Source organism: Bombyx mandarina, chromosome 22 (assembly GCF_030267445.1).
Source record: "Bombyx mandarina strain Sakado chromosome 22, ASM3026744v2".
Classification (NCBI taxonomy): domain Eukaryota; kingdom Metazoa; phylum Arthropoda; class Insecta; order Lepidoptera; family Bombycidae; genus Bombyx; species Bombyx mandarina.
The window spans coordinates 8,451,216-8,464,438 of record NC_143228.1 but is presented as its reverse complement, the minus strand read 5'-3'; the positions used below and the strand labels follow the sequence as shown (position 1 = coordinate 8,464,438).

At 38.3% G+C, this 13,223-nt stretch overlaps 1 protein-coding gene across 9 annotated transcripts in view; it reads left to right on the top strand.

Moving 5' to 3' along the window:
• The window catches only part of sif (guanine nucleotide exchange factor still life), a 116,309-nt gene extending 103,398 nt beyond the window's left edge, over positions 1-12,911 (top strand). For 8 of the 9 annotated variants that reach the window (XM_089737009.1, XM_089737008.1, XM_089737011.1 and 5 more), the window contains 10 exons: positions 1,131-1,325; positions 1,439-1,547; positions 1,628-1,807; positions 2,257-2,394; positions 2,475-2,632; positions 3,115-3,302; positions 4,501-4,642; positions 5,710-5,796; positions 5,874-5,979; positions 6,943-7,178. In XM_089737009.1, coding sequence (XP_089593135.1) covers positions 1,131-1,325; positions 1,439-1,547; positions 1,628-1,807; positions 2,257-2,394; positions 2,475-2,632; positions 3,115-3,302; positions 4,501-4,642; positions 5,710-5,796; positions 5,874-5,979; positions 6,943-7,163 — 1,524 coding nt within the window. In that variant the 3' untranslated portion in view covers positions 7,164-7,178. Of the gene's footprint in view, positions 1-1,130; positions 1,326-1,438; positions 1,548-1,627; positions 1,808-2,256; positions 2,395-2,474; positions 2,633-3,114; positions 3,303-4,500; positions 4,643-5,709; positions 5,797-5,873; positions 5,980-6,942; positions 7,179-7,303 lie in introns of those variants that run through there. The other variant, XM_089737016.1, reaches the window with a different exon arrangement.
• The last annotated feature ends 312 nt before the right edge of the window (positions 12,912-13,223 follow it).

Genomic DNA, 13,223 nt, shown 5'->3' with positions numbered 1-13,223 from the left:
TGAATATGCAACAAGAAGAGACTGGCGCTATGTGCTTTGTACATTAACATTTTTAATTTTTGCATTTGAACATGGAACTATAAAAAAGTATAAAATTACATTAAAATTTTCTGATAAAAATTAATTTAAGCTCCACATCTCATATTGTAAACGACAAATTGAATAATAAAATAATATATTACGCCTTCGTAAATACGTTTTCGTTTTGTAGTATTTATCGTTAAAATTATATGAGAAATATGTAAACTCACCAAAGTCTTGTGCAAATGACATCATACATGACACACAGTGCACACTATACCGTATATATGCCGGTAGCAATTTAAGCGAGAACTCATTTCACAGACGCCTAAATAATATACAATATATTAGGTAGATATTGTATCGACCGACTCATGGTTCGTGACATCGTAAACCTAGTTTAGGCAATTTTGCGACTAGATAACTATCCGCTAACGAACGACAAATTTCTAACAATTACCAATAGTTTGCAGGCAACACTTCGGGACTGAATATCGGAAAACTTCCGACTTAGTTTGTGAATTTGCGAATGACGTTGGCTTATTAGAGAAATGTAAAAATGGACAAGTTAATTTTGTAGCTTTTGTGAATCATTTACATTCAAGAATGTTAATTTTTATTGAAAATTGATTAAATATAGAAAGATTGAGAGGTTTCTTTGTAATTTTAATGTAATTGAAAAAAGTTAAAGAGAAAATGTTGTTTTTGATGAAATATTCATAGAGTAAAGTTTGATGATTTAAGAAAGCATGAAACACCTGGGTCGTTTTCTGTTTCGACCGAATTCGGGATAAATGGCTATTTTAATTGAAAATAAACTCGAACTTTACTTTCAAGCTAACAATTAATCCGCAGAGACCATAAAACAAATTACATTAATTTACTGCTATTGATAAATGGGCACGCCTCCTCAGTATTTAGTAAAGTAATTTCGCGACAACAATGCTTAAATCTGAAAAGGTACTAGGAGTACATTTAGAAACGAAAGATTAACTGTTCCGAAATTAGATCAGGCGTCGATCGAAGGTTACAAATTAAACATGAATAGGAAAATGTTCAACAAGTCTACGGCTACATTTTAAATGTTTAATTACGTCGTTAACTTCCAGCACTTGAACAACTTGCTGGAGAACTATTTGGAGCCGCTGAAGAAGGAAACTTTTTTATCAAATGCCGAGATCAATGCTTTGTTTGGGAACATTCAGGAGATAGTGACTTTCCAAAGACAGTTCCTACTGAACTTAGAGGAAGCGCTCGAGGCTGAACCTAACTTCAACCACTTTGAATTCTCGAATCAATTCAAGGTACACGTCGCTTTGTGTTACTACGTGGATTGCTATTCTGAGTTCGTGTTGACTACAACATGACAGTACACGAATTTGCAGTTCGATAAATGTGTCTCTGTGTGTTTTCGTAGAACGTGCTCTTCGCCGTCGGGAACGCTTTCCTTTATTACGTCAATCATTTCAAGTTGTACAGCTCCTTCTGCGCCAGTCACAGTAAGGCACAGAAAGTTCTTCATCCAAGTGAGTAGTTTTTTTTTTTGTATGAGAGATATATTTTCGGTAGCCATTTTTTTATATTTGTTTTATTGTCTTGTTACTAGATGAGGGTAATCAAGCTCTTCAAGAATTTTTGTCGGCAAGGAATCCGAAACAGCAACATTCGTCGACGTTGGAGTCGTATTTGATTAAGCCAATACAGAGAATACTTAAGTACCCATTGTTGTTGCAACAGCTTAGGAATTTAACAGACGTGAATTCGGAGGAACACCTTCATTTAGTGGGTGAGCCACTTATTAATGTATCTTTGATAATTAATTTTTGCTTCATAGGGCAGCAGTTTTGATAAGATAATATTTATTCAGGTGCAATTGAAAATACGATTTATTAAAAAAAATATTCTTCCCTAATCATTAGCCGGAAGGGCTATTCCAACTACGCGCGAACCGGTAGGTTAGCTCGCGGGCTCAACCTGAATGAAGGAATTGCTAACAGTAGCCCTAGCGAGAGCAGTGCTTCGTTAAATTTACTACCGGATCGGAATAGCGAACAACTGAGAAGATCCGACAAGAAACTCAGTGTTTTTTATTGCATAGATTAGTGTTACCGGAACTCATAGACAACAATAACATGAGTTATTAGTCTCAGGTTTTACATAATAATAACGGCCGCCCAACTAACAAAACATCCGACCACCGGTAATGTTTTATAAATAAATTATAACGTGTTTCAGAGTCTCTCAAGGGCATGGAGAAAGTCGCAGAACACATCAACGAGATGCAAAGAATCCACGAAGAGTACGGTGCTATATTCGATCACTTGTTTAGGCAACATCAAAAGTCTTGCAAACAGCCGATCGATCTCAGTCCCGGTAAACAGATAATTACATCGTTCAGTCGATTTTTGAGATTGTTCACATCAAATCTCATTTTGAAATTGTTTTTGTTTTAGGCGACCTGTTGTATTACGGCGGCGTTGAATGGCTGAATATATCAGACTTTTTAGGTAAAATTAAAAAGGGCTTAGAGCTGCACGCGATGTGCTTCGTGTTTAAATCCGCCGTTGTCTTCCTCTGTAAAGAAAGACTGAGACAAAAGAAGAAATTGATGGTGAGTGTCATGTTCAGTATCTTCCGTATAATATTTATCTGTAATTGTATCTTCCATTGCTTATTCACATTTAAATTTTAGTTTGTCATTTACTGTAAAAGTTAATCAGTAAATTTTACATCCTTGAGTCGGCCGTCTGGTGTAGTGGTAAGTGACATGGTCACTACACAAGGGGGTCGCGGGTTCGAATCCCGCCAAGGGAAGATATTTGTATGATAAATATTAAAATGTATTTTCCAGGGTTATGGATGTATATTAAATATATGTATGTGTATAATAAAAATCTTACATTTATTTCCGTTATCTGGTACCTGTAACACAAGTTCTTTACGAACTTAACACGGGACCAGTTAACGTGGCGTGATTGTTAGTAAATATTTATTATATTTATTATTTATTGAGTATAAATAAAAGAAACCTACCATAAATTCTTTAAAATATACATATTAACACCGAATAAAAATTTAGACCACAAATTCCAGGGGGTTTCTTCGAAAAATAATTCAAACGAAGTAGAGATAATTAGATACCAAGTGTTGATTCCGGTCACCGAAGTGCAAGTGCGGGCTTCATCCGCTAAGGACATGGATAGTCACTTCCTATGGGAGCTCATTCATCTCCGCAGCCAGCTCCAACGGCGCTCTGAGAAAGTCTACGTCCTCTCCAACAGGTGGGTGTTATACCGATTTATCAAATTTTGTGTTTCTAACTTAGTTGACATATCATCTTTTCGCATTGGTACCAGGAGCGTGGGGCGTCCTCCAACCAGGTGGGCCGACGACTTAGTGCGCACGGCGGGAAGTCGTTGGATGCGGAAGGCGGAGGACCGCATTCTGTGGAAGGCATTGGGGAAGGCCTATGTCCAGCTGTGGGCAGATAAAGGCTGATGATGTGATGATGTGATGTGATGCATTAAAAGCGTACAATATCCTAAATATTCGAAATTGGGTTAATATGCGTAAACATTTGGTATCACCAGTATTTTTCTCATAAATACTGTCAAAAGAGCGTAGTTTAGTTTTTGTTTTAGTTTACTTATGTTTTGACTACTCTTAAAAAAATTAATTCATAATTTTATCTTACTTTAACAGACAGACAACGTAACTGGTAAAAAAAAATGTTACAAAAATATCACATTTTAAATCTTTAAAACATTCTCCTGTAAAATTAGTAAGTTTTGAGATTATACAGTTTTAATGCGAGAAGAAGATATCGGGCTCTTTGCATAGTACAAATATTAAAAAAGGTTGTTATGTAAATTAGAATTAACTTTGAATCTCGTCTTCGGAACAAAGAACTAAACCTAGTCGATACTTCTAATGGAAGTTGTTCGTGCTTTAAAAATGTTTGCGGAACTATGTACTCGTAGTATAGCGAAGTTTTGACGTTTTGACGTAATGCTTAACCCAGTTCACGGTACGGACAAGTTGTACGAAGTTGTTTCACGCTCGTTCGGAAGTTTAACGCAGTTGAGTGACGATCTTTTTGATATTGTATTATCATTCAGATCCATAAAGATATAGTTTTGAGGAATTAACGTTTTCTTTTATATTGCTTAGGTGGATGCACGAGCTCACAGCCCACCTGGTGTTAAGTGGTTACTGGAGCCCATGGACATCTACAACGTAAATGCGCCACCCACCTTGCGATATAAGCTTTAAGGTCTCAATTATAGTTACAACTGCTGCTCCACTCTTCAAACCGAAACGCATTACTGCTTCACGGCAGAAATAGACAGGGTGGTGGTACCTACCAGTGCGGTCTCCCAAGAGGTCCTACCACCGGTAAAAGTATTTATTAGATATCTAATCGTAAGCGCACGCATCTTCGCATCTTGTTCAATTTGGTTCGGTGTTGTTGTGAAACAGCACTGCCGACTTCCGCAACGCCTTCTTGAAGACGATCCGTCAGATCATCCGCGAGTCGGTGCGCAACATGTCGCTGCCGAGCGCTCGGCCCGCGCCGCTCCCCCCGCGCGCCCCGCACACCCTCGACCGCCCCAAGCACCAGGTACAGGACACTCGTTCCGGTTTGAGCCCCGTGAGCTCACCTACACGTTATGGTGAAGCTGAAATAGCCTCTCAAGGCTATCAGCATAGGTAGGAAAAGAAAAGAAAAAAGGACACTCGTGAACCACACCAAATAGTACACTTTGTTTCGTCACACCATACTGACAAGCTCACTGAGTTTCTCGCTGGATCTTCTCAGTGGGTCGCGTTTCCGATCCGGTGGTAGACTCTGCAAAGCACTGTTCTTGCTAGGGCCAGTGTTAGCAACACTCCGGCTTGAGCCCCGTGAGCTCACCTACACGTCAAGGAGAACCTGAAATAGCCTCTCAAAGCTATCAGCAAATGCAGAAAAAAAAAAGCGCGTAGTTAGCGCCGCTGACCGTTGCGCCCAAGGTAGTAGTTTTAGACGTATATAAATATGTATGTCAGTCTCTGGTACCCATAGCACGGGGAATCCTTATTTAGGGACAGATAACCGTAAGCGATTTGTAAAAAAAAAAGAGTAAAAACTAATTATAAAGATTACTTGGCGGGAACGCGAGGAGCGAAATTGTGTGAATTGTTTTATTTGGTCCATTTAGTGTTTCTTTGCTTTTAAATGTTTTATAACGGTGCTTTATTAATTGTTTAGCATCTATGAAAATGCTCAAATGTGGGAAAATGAAACAAAGCAGATGGACTTAGCTTCTCGGGTTCTTCCAAAAAGTCCACAGAAAAAATCGTATTAAATAAACGCCATTTTAATGATTCCATCATATTTCGTTTCGTTTAATTTCATCCCAATCGATTTAAATCTGAAACTAATCAACTTCATCTCATTTCGCTCGTAATCGATTTCAAATTTTAAAAGAATGTAAGAAGAAAATATAAGATTTGGCTTAAAAGTGTCATTACCATGCAACGCACTCATAAAAGAATACCGCAATAAACATTCACACAGTACTGCACTGTACTACGCTAGATTCTTGAGTTCATATGTCGCACTATACTTACTAAGCTCGTATGCACTTGTATCATTCACACGTTTGCGTTGTTATCTGTTCTTACATTTACTCTGTGAACCACTAGGTGCATGTGATGCAGGGATCCCAAACTCTTGGTAAAACGAAGAAACCAAAAACGACCGGCCAACGTCTCTCCGCTGGAAACATCGAAGTACGTAAAAATTACTCACTTATAAAATATTATGTTACTTGTGACTCTTTTATAATTAGCGTTCAATACGTTTTCAGGTTGGAAACATATCTCGTGAGAATTCCCAGGATGCAGAAGAAACTCAAGATTCTGGCCCCGAAGAACCCTTCAGGCAGCGAAGTAAAACCATAGGCGATGTTGTGGGTAAGAATTTTAGAATCTGCGTAAAGTAACTGAATTTTCTAGCTTCGAAAGGCAGAGGACCGCTCTCGCCTAATGAGCTCGCCTTTTCGGACTGAAGATCCCAAATAATAGCTACTTGTACTTCGCATAGGAGAGAGTGAGAGAGAGAGAGAGAGAGCTCCCTTCGTATTGTTCATAATCCCTTTTTAGTTTTCGGTGTTGGTGCAGCCCTTGACGTCGACCTTCAGAAGTTTCGAATAACTAAATGTGGCTATGCATCTAAGATAGTCCGGATGACCACTAACAATCAGAACATAATAGATTATGTTTTATTTAAAACACCTAAAAAGTTCTAAGCCAAACTAAATGTAAAATGACAATAATCTTTGCAAATGATTAAAACACATAGTATAGTGAATCTGAGTATAGATTTAACCTCCTAATAAGAACAAATTTTGTCTAAAATTTAGGTAGCTTAACATTTCGCAAACCCGCAATACGAACCGTACCCAATTCTAAGGTCAACTACCGTACATTCAATAGCCGTGTTTACGCATCTGGTTCTTATCTACTTTCCAATACGATTATTATTGGCTTAAAATTGGAAAATTACTAAGTTCACATCTGCCGATTCTACTGGTCGTTGTAGTGAAGGTTGCGTTCATTGTGCTTTTTTTTTATTTCCTACCTAAGCTGATAGCCTTCAGAGGCTATTTCAGTGTAACCTTAACTAGTAGGTGAGCTCACAGGGCTCAAACCTGACGACGTTGCTAACACGAACCCTAGCAGGAACCGTGCTTCGCAGAATCTACTGAATACACTGAGAAGATCCGGCAAGAAACTCATTGGGCTGTGTCTGTGGGTTAATTTACTCGTCGAGCTCTTCGTCACAAGCGACGGGTTCGACGAGAACAATGACCGGATCATTGTGCAGTTACTGTGAGCAGTACGCACGACAGCGACGTAACGTTTGTGTGCTGACAGAGAACGGAGGCAAGCGCGTGGCGTCGTCGGCCGCCGCGCCGGTGGAGTCCGACAAGGAGCCGGCGGGGTCGCGCTCCGAGGGGGAGGACGAACCCCCGCCGCCTCCCGTCAAACGCGGCCTAGGACGAACCCCAAACCATCTCACGCTAAGGTACCACATGTATGTTTGTTACACATGCACATATCTATCTATCTTATTTTCTATAAAAACCTATAAGTAGAGTAAAATATTAGTCAATTATGTCAGAAGCTGCAGGTCTGACTTTACGTAAATTCTTAATATGCATGTATATCATGTTTCTGCCAATAACAGCTTCAATTGGTGTACAAAACAACAAATGTACAATTTCAAACATTTCAGCACGACATCTACTCTGAGTGCTGGAAGTACGGGCAGCCAGGCCAGACTCATCCAGTCCTCCCACCAGCCGACCCAGTACCAACCCGTCATGGTCAAGGAGCTAGGTAAGCAAGAATCTCTTTCGTTGAAGTCTTCGCCCGAGAAGAAATCATCCGAAAAGAAGATAAAAGTGATCCGATCGTGCAGCGGCAGCAGCATTAACAGAGACAGATCCCCGAACCGCTCTCTCGACCGCGCCTCCCCGGACCGCGACCGCGTAACGAAGGTTATCGTGTGCAAATCTCCGAATAAATCTAGCCTAAAACAAACTAAAACGCTACACCGATCTCCCCGCGGGAGCTTCGACCAGTCCAGATCTCCCCGAGGCTCCATCGACAAATCCAAGTCGCCGCAGCAAAGCTTCGACGGCTCCAGGTCCCCGCGCGGTAGCATCATGAAGTCCCGAGAGAACAGCGTTGATAGATCTCGCTCCCCCAAACCGGCCCCCAAGAAGGGCATAATGCGCACCCCACAGGCCAGCTTCGATAGGTCCCCCTGCAAGTCGCCGAGCGCGAGCCGCCGCTCATCCAAGTCCAGCGGCGAGAAGCTGGCGCGTCTGGGGACTAACTCGCTCGACAGAGCGACGCACTACTCGCAACTCGCGAAGGTCGAAGATAAAGCGATGAAAATGGGCATCGTGGTGTCAAAGTCTACAGAGTCCATCGCCAAGGCGATCGAGCACACGACCTGCGTGCAGTGCTACCTCTCTGGGAAAAGGCAGAGTAAAAGTTCCTAGCATAAGGGGAAGGGGAAGTCCCCCAAAACACGGCGGAGGTCAATGACCCCCCAATCAATACTGACTTGTTCGAACCGCAGCAGTATCGAGACGGTGGACGGCGCGGGCTCGGGCCGGCGCCATTGTGACGCAAACGACTTCGATCAAATTCATGTATAAATTCTTACACCGACTCGTGTCTTTCTATTAGGTTCTTTACAACTTTAAAGTACTTAAATTATGTGCCTATTATTTTTAACTTTAAATGGAATTGATGTTATTTAAGCAAAACGTATGTATGTATTAAAACAGCTTTATTAGGTTTAACGGTATTATTACGTGAGTACATATTGTTTATCTTCAATCTGTGATTTATTTTAGTTTATTTTAGGACATATTTACGGTCACAAATATACACAACTAAGTTAATAGGTAAACAAATTAATAAACTGGATTTGACATAACACGTATACTTGAAGTTTCCGCTGGAAGTTTCATACGTTACTATCTACCCAGACACTGGCTCGTAGAGTAGTTGTTAGAATGTTAACGGTCTCACAATTCTTATAGTAGAAGTACGTGTAGTTGGATATTAAAACGTTAAATTATTAAATTAAAATTTATCAACTATAATTATTTCTAGCAAGCGCTAAGCAAGTAATTATTAATATGGCTGTGGTATTGTACTGTTTGATTTTTTTTAAATGAAACTTTCTCATAGTATTCTTGTCAATTTAAGTTAGTTTTTATTGTTAATTCCCATTGGACTGAGATTTATATTATATATAATTTACGAAAATGTTACTAACGTCGGTCATCTCCTCTGCTATTGCTGAAGTCTTCCTCTCAAATAGTGACCTTGTCAAGTATTTGATTTATTTTTTCGGTCCACAATAACATTTTCCAGTTCTTATCCGGGCTGTCTTATTGCAGCCCACGCATGATATGTTTCTAATTAATTCAACTAATGTATTAATATTACAGCTATTAAATATAGTGGGTAGCACAATGTTTATCTATGCACCGTTATTTATAATAATAATAATCATATTATACTATGGAAAATGCATGTTATCCTTATCTCAAATATTAATCATAATTTAACTATTGTAATGTACTCAACATTGACAAGCAAAGTTATACAGTAGGGTAGCTTAAGATTAACGAATTCAATTTTCAAGTATCAAATTATGAATACAACGTAGGATTGGTGTTGCTTCCCTTCCATAGAATAAACCCCGTAGTTTCCTAATTAGGAGCTTATTAAGATAATATAACATATTTTACTGTTTAGGTATTTTCATAGGTGACAGAGTGCATCGGTAGTGACCTAATTAACTGAAATTGGACGATTCATCAAGAATAGTTTTCATTATAAATCAGTGTTTGTCAAATTATTAGCATTTTTGAAATAGCTGTATCGGTTTTGAACGTTAAACTCAGTCAATGAATTGTGAAGAGTTTGCCGCTTCCGCTTGAATGTTCGATGAGAATGTTGACCGGCGTAGACGACCCTCCGGACGCTCAGCCTTTTCATTTCAATACCGCGATCGCGATCCAACGCATTCGAGCGGGTCCAGCCGCGCGCTTTCTGCTCGGGCGGGGAACCTACGACAACATTCATCAAACATTCAACTCTTTCCCGCGAACACCTGGCGATCTATTCGAAACGAAATGTCCAAATTCCGTAGATGAGGTCGTCCGTCCGTCCGTCGTCGACAACAGACGAGTTATAAAGAGTTCGGTGTTTGGTGTGTTGTAGGGTCACCCGTGTGGAAACCGCGCGACGTGTTGAGCGAAGGCGCCGCGGTCAGCACGCTACCGCGCCCGCAGCGCCCTGCCCCGCGCGCCCCTCACCTCTCCGCCAGCCGCAAGTCGCTCGCCCCTGACCACCGGCACTAGGCGCCCGCCGCCGCCGGTCGGTCGAATGCGGTCAGTCTCTGCATTTTACATCGAACTTCTAGCATATTCCGCGATGATTCCCGCGCCCCTCGTTGCTAGCGCGCGCACTGATGACGAACGGAGATTGTTTCGATGAAAACGTCGTTGAGCCACGCCCATTTGGATTTGTCTGATACTCATCATCGTGAATAAATAGCCCGGCACTAGCTGCTGATTCCGCACTGACATCTCTACCTGGACTAGCTATGGAAAATTGAAACGCCAACATCTATATCTACAATAGGACGCAGTTTTATATGAAATCAAAAAATATTTTCTTTCTTTGCTAATATTTTTTGTGCAAATTTTCTATTTTAATTATATGTAATAAATATTTGAAGCACCTATTGTTAGAGATGTATGAAACGGGATTTGTGTATTAATTCGTTCTTCGTTGTTTTTGTATTGTTTTAGTTAAATCACAAATAAAAAAAATATGATAGTGAATATTAGGTTTAATATCATGTAAGCATATTGGATCATTCACCAAGTGATGACATCAGTCTACACTTTTCGTACTCTCAATCAAATTATGCACATAACAAGAGTGAAGTATGTAATTTTATTGTTGTTACTAAATTAATTGATCATTTATTTAGAACAATTATTTTTTCTTTAAGACAGTTAGTCCTGTTAATTTTTGCAAGACATGTCTCGATCAATGCGTGCGCAATCATATTATATAACGAAACAGGTGGCGATCAACACCTGTTTCATTATATAATATGGTAAATTAATCGATATTTCGGATAAAAAATCTGATTAAACAAAATTGAAACTCAAATTAACAGAAATCAGTGAGCAACCTTAGTTAAACAATATGTAACTTTATCATCAAACAGTGATTAATGGCTGTGTTAAATAAAAAGTAAAAATAATCATAAATATTACAGCTATGTTAACAAAAAAAAAATCTTATATACAATAGACAAATAGTTGAATATTAGATCGAATAGCACTAAGCTTTGTGTTCGACGCCCATAACAAAGATACACAAGATGACTTTGTATCACTTTTTCGTATAACTCAATAGAAGATATTTGTATAAAACGTTTCCCCTTCGGAGTTCTGTGCCAAATCTATCTACTATATAATTCCTTCGCTTAATATAATAAATGATCGGCGCGTCTCCCGATAGGCATGTCGTGGAGTAGTGACGCGCGACTGTGATGAGTGACTGTGACGCACCACAGTGACGCGCCACTGTAACGCGTCACTGTGACGCGCCATTGTGACGCGGACTGACGCGCCGTTGTGACGCGGACTGACGCGCCATTATGACGCGGACTGACGCGCGGCGGTGAAAATCGATAACAGCGTCGAAGCCGCACTCGCATAGTTTGGAATGCACTCACTATGTAGTTTCGGTAAATTGTTTCTCGTCGCGAGTTCCACTTCGAAAGGTTTATCATAGGCTAGGTAAATGACACTCGAAATTTACCTCTTTGATTTTTTATAGTTTTATCGAATAAAAATATATCTATTTATGTGTTGTCGTTACTTTGATAATAAAATAGATGAATAATGTTAATGTTTTTTCTTAATGTTGCATAAAACATTATTGTGAACGGCGTGAGTCATTATTTAAAATATTTTATGTTTTCGTTGATGCAGTTGATTGTGACGTTCTTCTTGTATTTTGTTAGTCATTGCGTTCACTTGAATCTTCAGAATGTTTTATTTAAATGTTTAACATCAACCAAAATTGTTCCTTAAGTTTATTGAAACAAATGTTATATTGGCACATATCATCAGTTAGCATCGTTTTCACGTCGTTCGAGTTGTCTCTGTTGAATCCTAATAATCTTAACGTTTTTTCAATAATTTACAGTTATCTATTAAATAATGTAATTATGTATTTATAGTACTACAATAATGTAATAGATGTGTTGAGAATCGTGACTACAGTTTATGTTATCAGTGAAATAGAAATTAATTTCAATTATTTTATTGAACGAAATAAAAATCTGTTTATTAATATACATATGTTAAATTAAAATATTCGAATTTAATAATTATGAACTTATACACCCCTTATAGATAATGTTATACTAAGAAATTATAATTAATGAAATGAATAAACAAATTCGTGTGAAGGTTGAAATGGAGAGTGCGCTCATTCTTGGCGAACGACATTTCGTACTTCAATGACGTTGAAATAAAACGTAGGGAAATGAATGAATATTTAGAAAGACTTATTGAATAAATACGAAAATAATTAACTTTATGTATCGTAAGTATTACACTTTTGATTTACGTCGCATTCATTCACTTTAATTATAAAATTGTTTTAAACGTTATTTGTTTTAAATTAAATACTGTCTTACCAAAGAAAGCATGGTCGGACTGCTTCACATTATTTGAACGGATTTCACAATAAGATTTGAAACACTTTCATACACTACACAGTTCATATCTCAAAAAAATAGACACGTTGCCTTTTACAAACCTGACAAAAGTACTCCAACGGACAATCCGATAAGTTTCATTTAAAATTTTATTTTCGTATCCACCAAACGTAATTAAACTCAATATTATTATTAATTATGAACGTACTGAAATCCTATTAATTAAACCTTTGCATTATTATATACCTCTTCGTTACCGATGACTGTTTCTTTAAAACCTAAATTAAAAGTGCCTTCATGTTTTAGTATGTAGTGTATCGAAGTGTTATTATTGGTAAAAGTAGAATTGACTTGCGAAGCAGTCTGTCGGTGGACGTTATAGCACGTATAATTGTTTTGCGTTAAGTTCATTGTCACTTCCAACGACGACGATATAATTTTTATCCTTATTGCTATTTATTACAATAAATTTTATGTAATTCATAAATACGGTTCGTTTGTTACACGTATGGGAATTAATTTTTATTGCTTATAAAATAAAATAAAATAAAACCATAACTATTAATATGTTGTTTTTATTTTGTTCCGGTGCATACTCCTTTTTTAAACCATAAGTATTTTTATTTCTCAATACTCGAACTCTAGATTTAAATCGTGATTGGTGTCTATGGGCTCCAGAAACCGCTGAGAACTCATCCAACGGACCAACTACAATGAACGTAATAACATTTTTTTTACTTCATGTAAAGTGTTACGTTACATAAAGTAAAAAAATGTTTTCTTCAGTGTTCGAGTTTTCTTCAAACTTCAGTGATTTCCAAAATTCAAGAAAAAAATAAACATGATTAAACCGAAACTAACGTTAGTACGTTAACAA